Genomic DNA, 19,821 nt, shown 5'->3' on the forward strand with positions numbered 1-19,821 from the left:
AATAACTGTAATGTTTAATAAAATATAATTAAAAACTGGAACTTATCTACATGTTCATCAATATGGCATTGGTCAAATAAACTGCAGTACATCTATGTAATAAAAAATTCTGAAGATTTTTTTCAGAATAAGGTAGATACAGTGTGATGCAGGTGGGAAAAAGCAAGGTGGATAAAAGTATGTCCAGTATGCTCCTGTTTATTAAAAAAAAAGATAAGTATATAAATATATATGCTTATATTCTTAGAAATAAAGTGATAAACCACAAAATTTTAAATGTAAATCATTACTTAGAAGAGGAAGAAAGCAATAGATTGGAAGGGACAGGGACTTAAAAACCAAGTAAATAGTATGTATAATCCTAGTGGGTAAACACTAAGGACAAAGAGTATTATAAAAAAAGGAAAACACACACTTTTCAGTAAGCATACTATTTGGCGACAGTGTTGGTAATATTATTCTGAAATTGCTGTTTGGGTATTATGTCGTAAATCAAATGGTTATATATGTGACATTGAGATTTGGGGCATGGTTGGAATAAGATACAGATTTAAGACCCAGAGGTTAAATAAAAGCCTTAAGTGTTGAATTTAAGTTGGAAGGTTGCTATAAACTTAAGAGGCTAGCCGTGGACAAGCCAGAAGCAATTAGTTATCTCTCGTGCCCAGACTGCCTAGATGCCATTTTTCTCCAAAGGAACCAGAGCTCCTTGGAGGAATAGCCGACTCCCTGTTTGGTGGAGGAAACGTGTAACATGAGCTAAGTAAGGATCATCTTGTTTTTCCAGAATACATCGAAGTCTACTAAGGAAGTGTCTAAGGACACATGGACCAACCAAAATAAGCTGCCACTAGTCAAAATGGAATAACATGGACATTAGTCAGTATAAAAATCATGATGATGAAAACACATCGAATAAGTTTAAATCCATGAGTGCATGAATATATGAAACAAAAACCAAACAAGCAAACCAAAACCTCATCAGTGAACTTTGGGGATGTGAGAGAACCATATGATTTCAAATTTTCTCCCTTTTCTCTACAATCTGAACTTAAGGAAATTCATACAATTAATATGAGGTTCTCTTTATAAAAATATTCAAGCTATGACAATTAGATTGCAACCATTTTGTAAAATACTGAAATAGTCATATCTAAAATATATAATAATGTTGATTTGCTTCAAAGGAATCTGGGGTAGGAGGGCTACAAGTATAATAAACAACTTAGGAGAAAAAGCATTAGGTAGGTACAAGCACTGACATACTTTTTTCTTTTTTAATTTAATATGTTAAGAACAGCAAGAACATCTATGTGTAGAATGCCCCAGCTTTAAACAATTTTGTTATTATATATGAGCACAGATGAAAGTATTGAAAATATTTCACTTATCTAGAAAGAGGTGATTGATATGATTAGCTAGGACACTTACTGACTACTTCATACATTATTTCATTATTTGAAATGTTTTCAAGGACTGTGGAATTTGTAAATTAGAAAAAAAAGGAGTGTGCTGTGGTTTTAGTTTCAATTTTCTCTAAAATTTTATAAACATGGTGTGTTATGGTATTTCACAATGCCTCACTTTAAACCACATTTAAACCCCAACCTGAATATGTTAATGACTCCGTAAATGTATACACTTCAAGTACAATTGTATTTACCTAACAATCAAATAAGATACAAGATATATAATGTGTCCGGTTTAGGTGCATTGGATTCAAGTTGTGGTTATCATGGTGGGGACCGCAGACACCCTGAGACCTTCTCAAGCAAACCAAAACCTCATCAACTTTGGAGATGTGAGGGAACCATATGATTTCACATTTTCTCCCTTTTCTCTACAATCTGAACTTAAGGAAATCCATGTAATTGGATTTTAAGGGGTCGTCAAAGTCAAACCTATTTTCATAATAACACTAAACCATGACGTGCCTTTTTCATTGTGTTGACATTTTCACAGATAACACAAAAACAATAGCAAAACTGCTGTCTACTCGGCACAAATCAAGGCAGTGGCATTTAAATGTACTGGCAGTCATCACATTCTTCACGGCCACATAGCCCAGTAAAAAAATAAGTGCCAGTTTCGCTTAAGAATGTCTTTGATGAAGCAGTAAAATTATTATGCCTCGATCATTGAGTCTTTTTAATATTATGTGTGATGACGTGAGTGTATACAATGCATTTATGATGCATAGTGAAGTATGAGGTTATGTATGAAGGAACAGCATTTGTGGGATTTATTTGAGCTGCAAATAAACTAGACACTTACATGGAACACCATTTTTACTTGACAGAAAGACACCAAACTATGGGTTTTCAGACTTGAGAATTTGACAGGTATTTTCTCAAAAAACAGACCAAGTAAGCCTGTTGTTTCAAGTAAAATAAATGTTTGTTTCCAATGTTAGAATACGAGCTTTCAAGGAAAATTAGAATTTTGGAAAACTTGTATTCATCACTGTGAGGATGACAGATTCCCAACAGTTAAAGACTTTTCTGAAGAGATGAATGTTGAAATTAACAAATGTGATTTTTTTTAAAAAAAAATTATATAATGAAAAGTGTTAACACTTGAAAGAACTGTATAAATCAGCGAATCAGTATTTCCCAAGTGACCATTGTATGATGTTAAAAATCATCCAAAGTTCAAGGTGAACCAATGGATTTTAATGTAACAGGACACAAAAAATGCACTGATATAGTTTCAGATTATGCATTGCAACTAACCTTTAAGAAACTACCACTTGTCACTTTGGTGCAGTATCAAAGAAGAATATCCGCAATGATCTAAGAGGTTATTAAAATACGCCTAGCTTTTCCAACTGTGAGGCTGGATTTTCTTCAATTTACTTCAATTAAAACAACATATCATAACAGACTGAACACAGAAGAAGATATTAGAACCCAGCAGTCTCTTATTAAACCAGACAATAATGAGATTTATGAAAAAAATAACACAATGTCACTCCCTCACCAAATATTTTTTATTTTGGAAAATATAGTTATATGATTTTATGTTAATATGAAATGGGTTTGTTGTTACTTTTAAATGAATTAATATTTTTTAAATTTCTCAGTTTTCATATATAATATGGTAAACATCAAATAATATAACTACATAAACTAAAGCTCCATAGTCATCCTCAATAATTGTTTACAGTTTAAAAGGAATCAGAGACCAAAAAGTTTGAGAATCACTGGATTAGAAAACTGATTTCATGACCTGGGTCTGATTTTCAGTTAAACTCTATTTATAATGTCTCCAGAAAAGCTAACTATTGACTGGTGAATCTCAGAGGCTGTGCTTTTCATAACAGATATAATCTGATTCCAATTTCAGGCTTAAAATTCATGTATACATTAATATGAAATATTATAACTAATTTGTACAAGTAGTTGTTTTCATTTATAAGTAAATTTCAGACCTCAAAGTTATAAAGGGGCTTTGGAATTTGGAATTTTGTCAAAAATACATTTTTTTCTCTTTGTTAAATTTATTTTCAGATTACATTATACCAGTAAGTCACAATCAACAACAAAAAGATCCATAAGTTGTATTTTTTAGTAAAAGCCACTGTTTTTGATTAGTGATTCATTAAGACACTCAATATGTCCTACACAGAACTTATTTACAAATATCTCAGAATTTAAAAACAAGTAAAACAAAACAGAAAAACCAAATAAAACTATCTCCCAGATAAGTTTGTTCTTTCTGAATAATAAGAACTATGCAACCAGTTTCCTCTTTGCCATAGCTGCTGTGCTGATGAAGGCCAAAAATCATGCTGACTTCCAAATCCGGAACATGGCCTAATCTTCTCCCAAACTCGTGCCGTTTTCCCTTGCCTTCCTATTTTATCTTATTATACACCTTTTTTTTTTTTTTAAAGCTATCTCAAATCCTTTCCAGAAACATATATTGCTAAATGATCTAACTATGCACTATAATAAAATAATTACTGAAAACACTTACCCGTCTATGCCTTTCTCTGTCTTTACATTTCTCTCGCACCCAATCAATAGTATGGAAATCATCATATGTACCGACACCTGGAATTGGTTCATCCAAAAGATCCAGTAAGTGTGTAGAACTGTTAATGCTGCCTCCATTTGTCATTGTATAATGAGTTCCTACAACGCAAAAGACGCATGACTCATTAGTAGTAGTATCACTTGAAATAATTATTACAGAGGAAATGAAGAAAAATTATCCAAAATTTGGAAATAAGGCACAATGATTATGGCATGTCCTGTCAAATTCATACTAGAGCATCAAAAATAAGCCTGCTCACAGAGTCTAGTCCTAGACATTTAAGTAACTTTGGACAAATAATCTTTGAATATTAAATATCTATATGACATACCCTATACCTTATTATAAAGACATATTAGTAAAGAAGCATTTGAAATTTTCCTAAAGCCCTAAAATCTTACAAAAGCTGATACATAATTTCAGATAGGTGATTTTAGCATTAGTGATTACAACTTACATCTTCAAATTATGTAATAGTAATATAGATATGTATTCCTAAAATAATCCAGAAGTGTGTCGTTTTAATGGAAATGTAACTAGTATATAAAGAGTGGTGCTATACTAGTGTTTATACAAACACTGTAAAAATAAAACACCAGAAGACTCTTGTAGTCTGATGGTTTAAAATGACTCATTCCCTTTTATTTACAGATAAAGAAACTATCATAAATGTTCAGTCAGTTCACAACGCTATCATCTGGCAAGGCCAGAATCTGCACTTTCCCCACTCACTATAAACACTGCCTAGATTAGAGCAAGAGATTATCATAAATCATTTCGGGGGGTGAAAGGGAAGAGAGAGTTGCACAAAGGGCCACCATGTTGATACCAAGGACTAATTTTATTACTGTTAAGATATAAGCCAAATAAACCACATTGTAGGTTGCAAGCTCTGTTCCTTGATAATTTAAAGAGGCAGTAGGAACTAGCATTAATATAGAAGGGGTTAAAATTTTAAATAATTTAATAAATACTGAATATTGCACGAATAAACTTAATGTCTGTTTACTTCTACCAGATAAAACAGGGTCCTCTCTTTTTTTCCTATTCAAAACATCTGAATGTTTGCCTTGGAAAAAGGTGTAAAACTTCTAAAAGGAGAGTACTATATTGATTTCGGTGTTCTGGCAGAAGTACTCCAGGAATAAATAATTTATCACTCTTGGCTGAGTGTTCAAAGGCCCAACCCCTGCAGCGACCCATGTTCATTCACATAAAACAGACGCTCTAAACCTTATACGTAAAAGCTTCAAGTACACTAGCTCTTCCTCCCTCCCTCTATCCTGAATTTATTCAGTAGTTTCCACTTTGTAAAAGCTAACTGAAAGGCCACACATTTTCTTAAGAGAAAGCAACTGGAGAACAAATATCGTAAGATCATTTCTAATACCTTGACAAATTTGAGAATCTCTGACTCTGCTTTCCACATAATATTAGATTGGTGCAAAAGTAACTGCGATTTAAAAGGTTGAAAATAATTGCAAAAGCTGCAATTACTTGTGCACTAACCTAATATAAAGTAAATGGCTATCATTCTTTAAAAGTTTTGAAGTCATGAAAGACTGAGATTGACTGAGGGAATTTTCTAGATTAAAGGAGACGAAAGAGACATGACAACTAAATGTAACATGTGCTCCTAGATTATTAGATCCTGGACCAGGAAAAAATGTTCTTTCCGTTTATATTATAGAACACAGGGGGACAACTGGTAAATTTGAAAACATTCTGTAGATCAGATAATAGCACGGATCAATATTAATTTTCTGATTTTGAAAATTGTACTCTGGCTATATATAAGCGACTGTCGTTTCATAAGGAAATACACATGAAGTATTTAGGAGTAAAAGCTTATTCATTTATGTCTACATCTTACTTTTACATGCTTTAGGAAAAAAATAATGTGGCATATACATGTGTATATATTAGTACATACAGTGTTTCCCCGAAAATAAGACCTAGCCAGACCATCAGCTCTAATGTGTCTTTTGGAGCAAAAATTAATGTAAGACCCAGTCTTATTTTAACATAATATAAGACCAGGTATAATATAATACAATACAATATAATACAATACAGTATAATATAATATAAAAGACTGGGTCTTATAAAAGAGCAGGTCTTACATTAATTTTTGCTCCAAAAGATGCATTAGAGCTGATTGTCCTGCTAGGTCTTATTTTCAGGGAAATACAGTAAGTAAAGCTAAAGTTAGTATACTTACTATTTGGCATATACTCTGATAGTTTACCTTTTTTTTTTTTTTTTAATACTGGTCACAACCCAACTGATTTCATAACCAACATGTGAAAACCTGGCATTTGACAAGCATTCTAACTGGAGGATACAAACATTAATGAAATTATCTCCTTTCTCATAAATAAAAACTTTTATATTCCCACCCACTAGCCCTCAATATATAGTTGAACTGAGCTTTAAAAAAAGTACTTCACCGTTGCACCTTAAGCTGTTTATTAGTAAATTTCAAAGTCACACATCTTCAGCACTCTAAGTCTCTTCTCAAAGGGGAGTATCTAAATAATAGTCTTACATGAAAAAAAGTAGGTATATATTTATTTACTATTACTTATTACCTCTGGGGGCGATCTCAAAAGATGTGACAGCAATGATTCTTGCCATAATGCAGATTGCTGTCCTATCACACATACATAAAACATATAATCTTTTTTTTAATGATGGAAGAAGGCACAGAAATCCAAAACTCTACATATTCCCGGACTTCCCAGTTTCTTCTCTATATTAAGAGCAGGAAGTCTAATCCCCAATGTTATATTTTTTTCTCTCCCTCTGTGGCCTGATAAGAAATGGTCATCCTGGCGAGGGAGGGAAAAATTAATGTAAGTTGATAGTGGAAGTTCCAGAATGTTAGCAGACTCCCAAATGAAAGATTAAAAGGGTAAAGGCAAGCACAGTGCCTCGTACTTAGTAGGTGGTCAATTAAATGTCTGCTGGAGAAATGAAGTACATGCTCTTTAAATTTGTTCCGCCATCCACAGTTGTTTTTAACTGCCATCTATTTAAATTGCAAAGACTTGGAAATTAAAACCAAATCCCAAAGAAGTTGACCAAAAGCACAAAACTAGTCAGCAGCAATGTGAGCCCATTCCACAATTCACTGTTTTCGTGTCTATTGTATTGCCACTGAAAAAAGCAGATCCTTAGGTAGAGATGTGGATATTAAGACATCTGTACAACTGGAAACAAGTTCATGTTCATTTACTACTTCTGCATATAATATGATGTATATATTACATGAATAAAAAATGTTTATGAAATCTGTTCTCTTAAATAGCATGAGGAATAATTGACAGGTACTATAAAGTAAACCCATTTTTTATCTAATTATGGTTGTAAAGGACTACAAAAAATTACAAATTAAACACATTAACTAAAAAATAAAAACAAAATTTTAAAATACAATTTAAGCCACCAGTCTCCTGTGGTTTTATATATGTACAAAGAAGAGACTTCAATGCTGGAAAAATAGCCAAATTTATAAACCTAATTTATGTGGCAGACCTGCTCACATTATGAAATCTTGCTACGCAAAGCATTTCTGACTAATGACAAGCCATGAGATGATATGAAATGAATCATAATAAAGTGTAGGTTATTTTTAGAAAACAGAGCTAGAGATAGTAATATGAACCAGATTTTATTGAAGATTTTAAATTCAGATACCGTAGGCAAATAAATTTAAAGACAGGCTTTGTTTTATACTATTGTTTTAGAATACAAAGAGTTTCTGATATCAAATGAAGAATCTTTATTTGGTCTTTTAATTTACAGACAATTAAATGAATTAATTTGTAAGAAGAGATTTAATTTTCTAGTTGGTTAAAAGATTAAAGGTAATAGAAGAACAGTAACGACCCGAATCCTAAAATCATTTTACAAAGAGCCTACAGAATGTCCCTATAGCAAGAAGAATATCATCTAACACCTGGAATTTCCAAATAATGTGCCAAAAATTTTAACTACTGTACCTTAGGAGGGAATAAAAATGAACAAATTCATCTGTTATAATGGGAACGAAGAAAGTTTTACATCTCTGAGCTAATGAATGTCAAGAAATGATTTCGGGTAGAAACGTAAAAGAGTAAGACCTCAAACTCTTATTGCAATAGGAAGGCCACACTTTTGGTGGTGTAAGACTGTTACTCATCTGGCATTCAAGTTTCCTTTCGGATCTGGCACTCTTCTACCTTCTACATTTCTCTATTACTGACGCACTGATACAACAAAAGTAACCAGGAAACAACATATGAGGCATTTACTCCTACCAGAGCATGTACTCATTCTATCTTCCCCCTTCCACCACCCCCACCGGCCCCCAGGAACATCATATCAAATTCCCTTGTGTACTTCAAAACTTGGCCTGCTTTGATGCCACTTGTCAAAAGGAGACTGATCGCGTCCTCCTCTTAAAGTCCCAGAGAACATGCAGTCTATACCACTCACTAGAAATGTATTAACTTCCCTGGAGCTTTGTTTCTTTGTTTTTAAACTCGGGAAGCCTTCTTATGTGCCTTCCAGACTCAAAATGCCAAGTTATGACAGAGATACATAGTAAGAAGCAGTCTGTCCCTAAGAATAGAGTATGAGCCCAATCATCTAGATCAAATCCTTACTTTTAACATTTCTTTACCTCTATTTCATTAACAGGAAAATGGGGATCACAACAGTACCTACTTCACAAGTCTAAGATGAAGATTAAAACGATTTGCCACACATAAATGGACTGAGACACCTAAAGGACTTAAAACAGCACTTGGCAAAAAGTAAATTCTACACTAAGTATTAGCTATTATTAATATTATTATTACTACCACCATCTTTTTCCACAGCACCTAATAGTGCCATATATATATATATATATATGTACAAAACTCAATAAATTCATTGAATAAAACAATTCATATTCAAATAATTTTTAAAGGTCCCTCAGGGAATAATAAATGGAGGCTTAAAGCCCAAAAGATCACATCCATGACAGCGTCTGGTAGAAGAAAGACTTCAGACCCCAAGCTACATAAACTTCATAACAAATTAAGAAGAAAGTCAAAGTATAAAACTGACAACCTAACTAAAGCAAGATTTTTTTCACTGATGAAAATGTTAAAGACATTTTATGAAAGAACTTGATAGTTTCTGGATAGGAAATTTACCCCAAGAAATGGCTATTTCTAGAATGTCATCTTAATTTCTAATCTATCAACAATATATTAACTAATTATATTTTTAATCTACCAACATTTCCAGTCTCAATATTATTCACGTAAGTAGGAAGCTACATCAGTTACCATCTCACCTAGAAAAGTAGTATTACATTTACTCTACTCCATAAATGTAATCTCTAACTCTAGCACTCTGGGTTTCAGTAAACACATTCATGTTTACTTTATTGATATCCTTTATAATTTCATACTTCAATTATAGGCCTCTTCACCCTTTATCGGCCTAAAGAGATACTTTTGGCCATTGCAATTTTGTTCTCACAGGGCAGCTGATACAGTTTTCTTGATTTATGTTAGCTGCTTTTCTCCACATCTCTAGTTCCTTTGTGTTGATGCATGGCTACAATAGGTCATAAATGATGGAAAAGAATCTCTTATCCACAGATACTAGGAAACTACAGTACAGTCAAGTAAGCCTAATAACTGACTGATCAGTACTACAAAGGCACAATTTACTTTCAAATGACATTGGCTTATATTAATTAATCTCATCAAGGGACAAGGAACCTATTTGGACTACTAAGAATAAGACTGATTTAGACCTTAAACAAGATTCCTAAAGGATTATTTATGAAAACATAGAAACAAAAAACTTATATCTTAGTAATAACCTTATCAGTAACCATGCCTACTCTCACTTAAGCACTGACTTATTTCTTACTATTTGCATATCTTATAAAGAGGAGTCCATAAGTAACTTCTTTCAAAATCTGTCAAGCTTAACACTGACAATTTAAATTTCCCAAGCCTAGGTCTTCTGGCTTATTATCGTCAACAAACAGATGTTGTAAATAGCTCAGAAAAAAAAAAGAATAAAAGTTTGTCTTGTTTTACAGTTTAATTACTGATTAGCAAATACTGTGACATTTGAACAGTCACCATTCATCGCATTGCTTCCTGTTTAAAGAAATCCTTACTAGCAAAGGGATGATGGGAACATAATAAAAAGTAGAGTTTAAAAACACATTAAGAACTAGGGGACAAAAAAATACCAACAACTCTGGGTGGTAAGATTATGAGAAATTTTTATTTCCTTCTTCATGTTTTTAGGTATTTCCCCAAACGTTCGAAAATTTTACATATATATTATACATGTATAATATATATATAAAATTATGTATATAAATTTTATTAAGAGGGCAACTGTAAGAGAAGCACAATCCTGTATATGTAACATGATCTTCATGCAGTTTTCCTCAAAATCTGAAAAGCAAGCTTTTACTAACAACAGAATATTATTGATATATAATGTAATTGTTCAGAGCCTAAAATAGTGTCCAGTAGACACAATGCAACCAGTAAATATTCGCTGACTATATTAGCTTTTTAATTGTAATGGAATTTAAAACTAAAAAAAAGTTATCAGAATACAAACTATACTTTAAATAAAACAGGCTAAATATGCTCAGGAAAATTATAACTTCCTTATTCGTTTCATATAAAAGTTTGGGTAAACCATAAAAATGAGTTTGCAATACCATGCAGTAATGCAAACTAATGTTCCTCATAAATGAAGTCATCTAGCTAAGAGATTTTTCTTCAGGTTCATTTTTTTTTCCTAGAACAATTACCAGCCTATTTTTGGAATAATTAGTTTAAGAAAAATGAAAAAAACAAAACAAAACAAAAAACAAGAAAGCAGTTTAATTAACATGTAATCAGTTTTAAGGAGACACTGACAGTATCTGCCAAAAGATTTATATGAATGCTGGATACTTTTCCAGTTTTTACAAACAATTGACTATTATTTTTTCTGACATGCAAAAATTACCCTAAATGTTTTTATCGTATCAATTTTTACAAGATATGTGTAAGACAATGTAGCTAATCTTAATAAGTTGAAATGCATATTAAATGGAAAATATTAATATAAAAACGTGTTCATCTTTATTGCCATTTCAGAGCTCTAAAATGTAGGTAGAGCTTTTACTATAAATTTACTTTGTGGTGTGAAAGCTACATGGTAATTGGCAGCAGATGAAATATAATGGTACAGCCACGCACTTATTTCTCTGTGTAAATTAAAAGATAAGTTTTCCGAACGAAGAACAACATTACTTTTTAGATGCCAACAAACACGACTTTAGTTAGCTGTAAAAGCGGATTAATTCATTTTCACAGTTAAATAGAGAGAGTATTTCACACAGAAGATGGAGTCGGAGTGCGATGTGATCTGAAGCAGTACTAATCTGCCAGAGAAAACAATCAGAGGTGACTACAGAACATTCAGAAGGTCGCATTTGCCCCTTACTAACAATCCAGGCAAACTAAACAACATACTGCAGTGTTTAAAGAACCTGTTTAAATTACAGAACCGCCCAGCCGCATGCAAAACATACCAACAGAGGATTCATAGCAAGGGGATGGTATTACCTCTTTTATGTAATTCCCTCAGGGGAATATAGTCTCCTCCCCCGTCATAAGGCAAATAGGGATCAGAAGCAGCATCCATGATTAGAAATTTGAAAAAGAAAAAGAAAAAGAAAAAGAAATGCCTGCTAGCTTAAAAAGACAGTGGCATTTCTTCCACCCCTGCTGCAGGAAGCAAGGGAGATGCCATATTTGAGGAGGGTTAGAACTGTAAGTAGTTCGACTCGCTGAAGCAACTGTGTTCTTCCACAGTGGATGATGTCATCAAAGGGAAATTATTGCAGCCCGGTTGCTAGTGGCTACAATCTAGCACGGCAGGCTTAGAGGCGGAACAGCCTGCTTAATGAGGTCCTGCTACGTATGATGATGACTAAGCTCCAAGTGTAACAAATAAAACTGGTTTGAGAATTTTAAAGCACTCACAGTATAGCTTCTACATTATCAGTGGCAACGACAGTGAGACAATAAAAACATTACTTCTTTTTTATTTTAAGATAAATACACAGGGAATCAAGTGTTTAATATAGAGACATGAAAAGTAAATTCTGGATGTAGACAATGCCCCTTTTCATTTCTGATGTAGGAAAATGGGAGCAACACTCTAAGAAGGTCATGTGATTTTTATAAGATAAATGTACTAATTTTTATATAGTAATGTCATGTGAATCATAAAGAACTAGAACACATCAAAGGCTTCAAGAGACTTGGTTTTAAGTCTATTCTTAATTATCTAAAATGTATGTCAGACTTCTACAGTAGGTTCAAAAAATTCAGTAATTGAACAGTTGAGTAGTATTTTATCTCACTAATCCCCATCAGTAGCCTCTTGTTTCCTTCTTTCAAGTTACCACCTAGTGAAACATTCTAGCTTTTGAGAAGAAAACGTATCAACATACTAAGTAACTTAGCTATTGTTTGTGAAACAATGAAAAGATTAACTAGGTAAAAGATTTTCCTCTCTCTCCTATCTATCTTCCTACTCTTCCTACCTCACAAATATTTTGTGTTCTAAAAAAAACGCTTTTAGTAAAACGTCTCAAAAGGTACTCCAGTTGTCTTTGTTAAAATTTTTATGAAATTCAGGAAAAAAGCAACTTTTTGTTTCACACTGTCATTCAAAAAAAAAAGCTGATGCTCATAATTTTTACAGCTACCCCTGAAGTTCTTCCTCTACACTAGGAGATTCTCCTTCTGAAATAGCAACAGTCTTGCAGTGCCACTAAATAAAAATGTGCTATCCATTAGAAGCAATTCCGTAAGACTCAGATGTTCTGTAAAATTTGTTTTCCAAAGTATTGAATGAGCCAACATCTAAGACCTACTCCAATGTGAGGCATTTATTAGGAATTGGGGGTAATGAAAAATGAGAGAAATCAGATGGCAGTAAAAAGAAATGCTATTCAATTTATCCAGTATATTTTAGTTATTTTGGATTTTTTTTTAATTGGGTGTGGAATCAAGTTTTTATATTTCGAAAAGTTTGAACCTCAGAAAGACAGACCTTCATATAAAATCCCATGTGGGATTTGGGAAAAAGGGTTTTAGGAAAGGAATATAGACTAGAATTACTGCCATGGGAATATTCTAATTCTAATTCTAGCTATTAACATTTATGAAAAGACTGAGTATTTTTTTCTTTCTGTTTTCTGTATTTTTCAAATTTTCTTAGAAATAATATTTTTAAACAAGGAAAGTTTTGACCAAGAGCTAACTTTAACAAATTAAGTGTAAATTTGGTCCTTTGTGATCCTTTGGTATGTAAAGTTTACTATTATAAGACTTTTTAAGAACATATGCTATATGGCATTCATAATTTAGCTTTTATGATACTATTTGTTAAGCCACATTTAGGCCAGGATGGCTTATCTTAGAAGCCAACTTGTCTTGATCCTGTCTTGCCTCCTTTATCTCCTAGGGACCTGTCATCAGCACCTGGGCAGTCAGGACAGCGACCTGGGGCCAGGGTGTGGAGCTGGGGGGCTTGGTCAGGCCCTGAAACCTTCTGTCAAGGAAAACACCCTGAAGCACTGAAGGGGGAACAGACTCGTTTACCCTCTCCTAAAAAACTCCATTGTCCTCTTTGCTCGGGGAGGTTATGGTCGTTCCCTCAGCTCTGGCCTGACCTCCCACAGCGACTCATTCCTCCGGCCATGCCTAACACTATTTATACTCTTTCACACCTTTATATGAAATGCAAATCTATGTGAAAGTTTTCCTGGTATTTGCAGACACCCTCTTAACTTGTTTTTCCAGATTTACAACTTGGTCATAAAGGAAAAATGAAAAGGCTAGCTAGCCAGCACTAACTGAGGGGGAAGAGTACCTTCCCTACAAAATATATTGAAAATGTTGCATAAGTACAAGTTTTGTATCATTAGTAAAAAGTTCTGAATTATTTTTAGTTAAAAATTTTGTATATATGTGCATGTATATACAATATATATAAGTTGTATATGTTTTTACAGTTTAGAATGAGACACACCAAACTCAACAATTGTTATCACTGAGAAAGGAATGAAGTAAAGTGGGGAGACCAATGATACACATTTAGTTTTTACTTTATATATTATAGTTCTACAATGTTTTTAATGTTTTAATGCATATATTACATATTTCATTTTTAAATAAATTATTACTTTTGTAATCACAAATCTGAAAATTTTTTAAATTTCTAAGATACACAAATCTCTCATGCTTATGCCGTCTATGGCTGCCAGTTTCTCTTACAAGAGTTACTATTTAGGCTTTTCCAATTGCACGTGGAAGGTGTGGCAAAGAGGACTTTGACACAGATTAGGTATTACCCCATTAACGAACTGAACTGCGATCAGAGTGGGGCTGAAGTCAAAAGAGAACAGAAGACAAATTCAAGAAGTTTTAGGCGCAGCTGGTGGCAGGGTAGAGGGCTGCTCAGGACGGAACCTCTGACGAACAAAAACACTACAGTGGCAGCACAAAAAAAAAATTTAAGATTCAGAAGGGAAAGATATTTCTGCTTTCAAATGCACCCTAGGAGATTCTAACCTCAACTCCATATGGGATTCTGGATAAATCTCAACCTCTCTGAGGCATACTGCAGGAAGGCACAACAGATGACTATAGATGACTACAGTATTATAACTATATAACTATACACACATATAACAATATATAACATATGACTGTAGTATTATAGTGTTCAAACTTTGAGCCCTTGCTAACACATATGAGCCAAGAAATCTACATTAGAAGTACTTAAAAAATATTTTTTGCTTTTAGCTGTAACTGTAACCACGCATCCCCCAAGCCATTCGAGACCTAACTCTTGGCCATCCCAGAAACCAAATAGGTTTTAACATTCCCCAAGGCCAGTGTACTTGTTGATGTTCTTTCCAGCCCATTCAGGGCCTAGCTCCCGGGACAACTGATGCCACCTAAATGACTGGTTGAATGGCCACAGGCTCTATAGAGCTAACAGATTTATTAATTAAAATCTATTTTCCTCATTCAGGGGCCTTGGGGATACAGAGGACACCCCAGCAAGATTGCCCGTCCCAACCAAAGAAGCCAATGCGGTCTTCCAGGTGGATCTCGAGACCCCTTCCTCTCATCTGAGATCAGATAGGGTGAGAGTTCCGTGAATACCCCAATAGGTAGGGACAGCTCTACGCCCCTGTCCAGCAGGAAGCAGATACAGAATAGACCTTCTGACCCTCAACTTCCCATAGAGATTTTATGGGGATCACGTCTCTCAAGGGGAAATCAAGGCAGGCAGTTAGAGTCGGGCATCGGGTCTCTGCATTCCTGCATAACCCACAGTATTTAACCGCCTAAAAGACCTCCCCTCTCTGCCCAAAACTTCCCCTTTTCATCGTAATTATCAACCCCTATGAGGAACAAATGGGTACAAGATATCCAACTAGATCAAACCAGCCACTCATGCGCAGTCTAAAAAGATGAGGTAATAGTTTCTTGTCAACCATCAAGTGGTCCCACACCTGCAAAGGAACAGCCCATTCTAGAGAAAAAGGGATAAAAACTCCAAATCCTCGCCGGTCAGAGCCTTTTGAGCCTCTTTTTTTGCTCAGCCAGCCCCACACTCTTTGGAGTGTACTTTTCTCCTACTAATGCCACCTTCGGCCCTTGAGCCATTCTCTGCTGCTCGGGTCCTCTTCTATTTCTTTGAAGTGTACTATTTCTTCTCATAAACGACTCTTTCACCACTTTATTTCTGTATCTCGTTCAATTCTTTGCTCGAGACACCAAGAACCTGGACATTGCACAGAAAAGGACTCACTCTCCGGTAACAAAACTAGAATAAGGTTTTAGTCAAACAAAGATAACACCTTAGCCTCAGTTATGTTTCGGCTTCAGACTCATGAAAGCAGAACGGCCCCAGGGACCACATCCCCTGCGGAAACGAGATAGAAGGATGTCATGACTGATCCCAGGACCAGCAGCCATGAACAATTGCTCCCTGCCTTCGAATCGACCAGTCAGTAGGGTGCCCAGCCCCAGCTCCCTTAGTAACCACGGTTAATGATTTTTCCCTTATATAACCTGGCTATCGAAGCCACTGGGGAGCCAAGTTTTTGAGAGCACTGGCTTACCTGTATCTCTGGACTTAGTGCCAACTCCTTAAATAAACCTTTACTTTCTTTGCTGCAAACTCCTGTTTGAGTCTTTTTTAGCTTGGACGCACGCAGGCAAGCGGACCTTTCCAGTCTACCGTAACATAACTACCAATTTACAGGAAATACAGAAAACAAAGACACAGGTTAAATGACCACTCAGGAACACAACCAGGAAAACCCAAGCTAGGAAGCCAATGATCTGATTTATGCAACAAACAAATAGTAAGGGAAAAAAAGGGAAGGTGGGGCTGTAGAATTAAAAACAAAACAAAAATGATTTAAGAGATATATCAATTTCAATGTACAATTTTTTTATGAAACAATTGGGTAAATGTGAAATAAACAAGATATTTGATTTTAGGAAATTATTCATACTTTAGATGTGATAATGGCTTTAAAAGAATTCTTATCTTTTAGAGATCCAAAATGAGATCTATATATAGTCCAAGAAAAACCAGAGGTGGATAGCAGTTAAAACAGTACAAACAGATTTTATTCAGGACTACTGCAATAGGGAAAGAGACCTCAGTCTAGAACTGGGCTCAATTCCCAACACAACAAGGAAGTGGGAATTTACATAGAAGGGGATTGGGGGTTGTTGGTCAATGAAAAATTACTCAGAGGTAAGAGGAGATTCTAGCTAAACAGCCCTAACGGGATTCTTGCTAAAGATACAGGGTGATGAGACATCACCTGCAGGATGGTGGAGGATGAGGAGGGGGAGAGGGGTTCAAGATAAACCAATTTGACAAGATTCTTGCCAAAATTGAGCAACATGAAAACAAACAAGTCCAAAGTTGAGACACCTACAGTTGGGAAGAGAATTCAGAGGAGCCTGATTAAAGTCTCATCAAGTAGAGACTATCAGTATATCTATTTAATTAAAATGACACAGTATTTTAGATTTATTTCAAAATAATTGGGAGAAGGAAGTAGAGATGAAACAAAATTGACCATGAGTTGATAATTATTTCAGCTAAGTGATGACAAGAAAAAGGTACATAATTGTCTTCTCTACACTTCTGTGTATGTTTCAAATTTTCTATAATAAGAATATTCTTTTTAAAGAAATGCTTCTAAATAAAATCATTTGTACAAGATAAACATTAACAAAAATTACATCCTCCTTAAACTAAATATATTACTAAAAGTGTCAGATCAACTGTAACTTACCCATTAAGTACAGCTGCTTTATATTTACATTTGGATACACTATATGACATTAAACTTTAACTTGAGTTGTCAGTTCTCTTCCCTAAACAAAAGCATCAAAGTGAAAAAAGGGAAGAGAAATAGCAAAGCGTTCAAGGACAATCAATTCATGCTACACAGTCACTGCCGCACAAGGGAAAAAAGGACCTGGGAATTCTCAGAAATGACAAACCATAAAATCAATTTAAAAAACAGAACGGTTTTGCAATATTCATACTTCACAAACATAAGAAGTTTTAGCTCTCAGCATAGCTGTCTGGTTACCGAAGTAATACATCATAGGATTAAAATGAAAAAGTTTCTTTAATAAACATCACACAATGATCTCTTTTTAAAGATCAGAACCAAAAATCGCAAATACTTTTAATGCCTAAGCAATTCCTTGTGAAGGAATTTGTCAAATATATTCATGCATGAACACAAGCTGGTACAAGCCGGCAGTTTAACGTTATCATGCAGTTTTTGAGGAGTCTCTTTATACTGGGAAAGTTTGATGTATCTGATTTTTGTAATTTCGGTATATTATGCTGTGGTATCACCATCTCCTGAAATTGTGTTAACGTTGGTTATTTTATTTTGGGAACATTGATATGTATCAGAAAATATTGGTACTTGGTATTTGAAAAATCTTGGTATCTACTTGTCACTAACCATTTTTAAAATGTTCTAAATTGACACACTGGTAATAAATATGAAACAAAAAGCCTTATTAAAAAAAACAACTAAGCTCACTTATTTTTAATAACCTTTCCGATGATATCAATCTAGTATTTTATAGGCTTTCCATTGGTATTTTAGGCTAATTTTGTCAAGACACCACTTTATAACACCAAGTTCTTTCTCCTAGTTCTTCAGTAACATATTGAATTACAATACTTCATAAACTTAGTATGCGTTAGATTTCCCCAAGTGCATTGCCTTATCTTACACAAATGCACAAATTTGGGAAGAACCTTACCCTACACATATTAAGTAGGTTAAGCAGGTTGCTCAGACTGACGTGACCTGAAGATTCAGAGGCAGAAAATATTTACAAAGTAATTGGCAACAAAATGTGAAGGGTGTCAAATTTATTAAAAATGTGACACTGCTTAGAATAAGTATCAGATAAACAATAATATTATTTATTTCTAAAATTAATTCAGAGTAGACCTTTTGAAAGTTTTTATTTTTTCCCAACAGATAGCCATTAAATGGTAGTGATAGTGTTTTATTTAACTTAATTTTAAGAATTTCGAAAAATCCCTTTACTGAAGATTCACAATGTAACCACTTCATGCTTTTGTAAATGTTTAAGAGTTTATGTTTCCAAATTCAACTTCAGAGCCAAATGCCTCACTCATTAGAATAACGCCACCAATGTTATCAGTAGATGCCAGATAAAACAGTAACACTAAAATCAACTTGCCATCTACTAAAGACAACATACATAATCTATGAAATACTGTAGCAAAGTCAGATTATTCCAACTCAGCATACATTTCTTGGATTTCTGAGTTATACCACAACCTCACACTACCAGTAATTTTTTTTTGTTTATAAATCCACCTACAAGTTTACTAAAAAACTACTCTTGGATCATTTCGACCTGCAGTTGATATCAAAGAACTTCATTATTCTTATTCACAGAAAGCAAACAACTCCAATTGCTTTAACAGCATTTAGACTGTTTATCCTTAGCAACAATTCTACCATCAATTTTCCAAGCATTGCATTTACTACACATTAACAGATATTAATAAAGACCTTCCTCCCAGTAATATTTTTCTAGGAATTTAGAACACATTCATTTATTCAAATATGATACAACCATAAAAATCATTCAAAGAAGGTCCAAGATGGTGGCATGGGAAGACTCTGAGCTCATCTCCTGCCACTGAACACACTGAATCTACACCTACAGACTGAAAAATTTGCCCCGGAGAAGAACTGAGGCCTGCCTGACTAAACAGCCTCTGCACAACAAAATGAAAAGAGAGACCACACAGAAACCTGTAGGAGAAAGGAAGACAGTCTCAGGGGAACTCCACGCCAGCCAGCACAGGCCTGCAGTTAGGGAGGGATCACTGAAAAGCCTTTCAGACTTGCCTGCCCTGGGGCACAGTGAGAAAAAAACAACACAAAAAAACAGTTGTTCAAAGGCCATTGAGACTACAGGGGAAGGAAATGCACACTAACCCTAGCGGAGGGAAGTGTGGGAACTTCTCTGGTGTCGGAGATACCACCGAGTGCCCTCCCCACCACCCTGACCGCAGGGGCAGGAGCAAGACCCAGGAGCTCTAGCCAGTTGGCTGAGGCCACCCTCGTGCCCCTCAGGCCCCAGGCCCACGCCA

General features: G+C 34.6%; 1 protein-coding gene across 10 annotated transcripts in view; it reads right to left on the reverse strand.

The window, feature by feature from the left end:
- The window catches only part of CLCN3 (chloride voltage-gated channel 3), a 75,147-nt gene that overhangs the window by 34,386 nt on the left and 20,940 nt on the right, over positions 1–19,821 (reverse strand). For 8 of the 10 annotated variants that reach the window (XR_004425570.1, XR_004425569.1, XR_004425568.1 and 5 more), the window contains exon 3: positions 3,979–4,136. Coding sequence is in view for 7 of the 10 variants with exons in the window: in XM_033133916.1 (XP_032989807.1) it covers positions 3,979–4,136 (158 nt within the window). In the remaining 3 variants the exon portion in view is untranslated. Of the gene's footprint in view, positions 1–3,978; positions 4,137–11,666; positions 11,920–19,821 lie in introns of those variants that run through there. The other 2 variants (XM_033133918.1, XM_033133922.1) reach the window with 2 other exon arrangements.

This window comes from Rhinolophus ferrumequinum, chromosome 18 (assembly GCF_004115265.2).
Source record: "Rhinolophus ferrumequinum isolate MPI-CBG mRhiFer1 chromosome 18, mRhiFer1_v1.p, whole genome shotgun sequence".
Lineage (NCBI taxonomy): Eukaryota > Metazoa > Chordata > Mammalia > Chiroptera > Rhinolophidae > Rhinolophus > Rhinolophus ferrumequinum.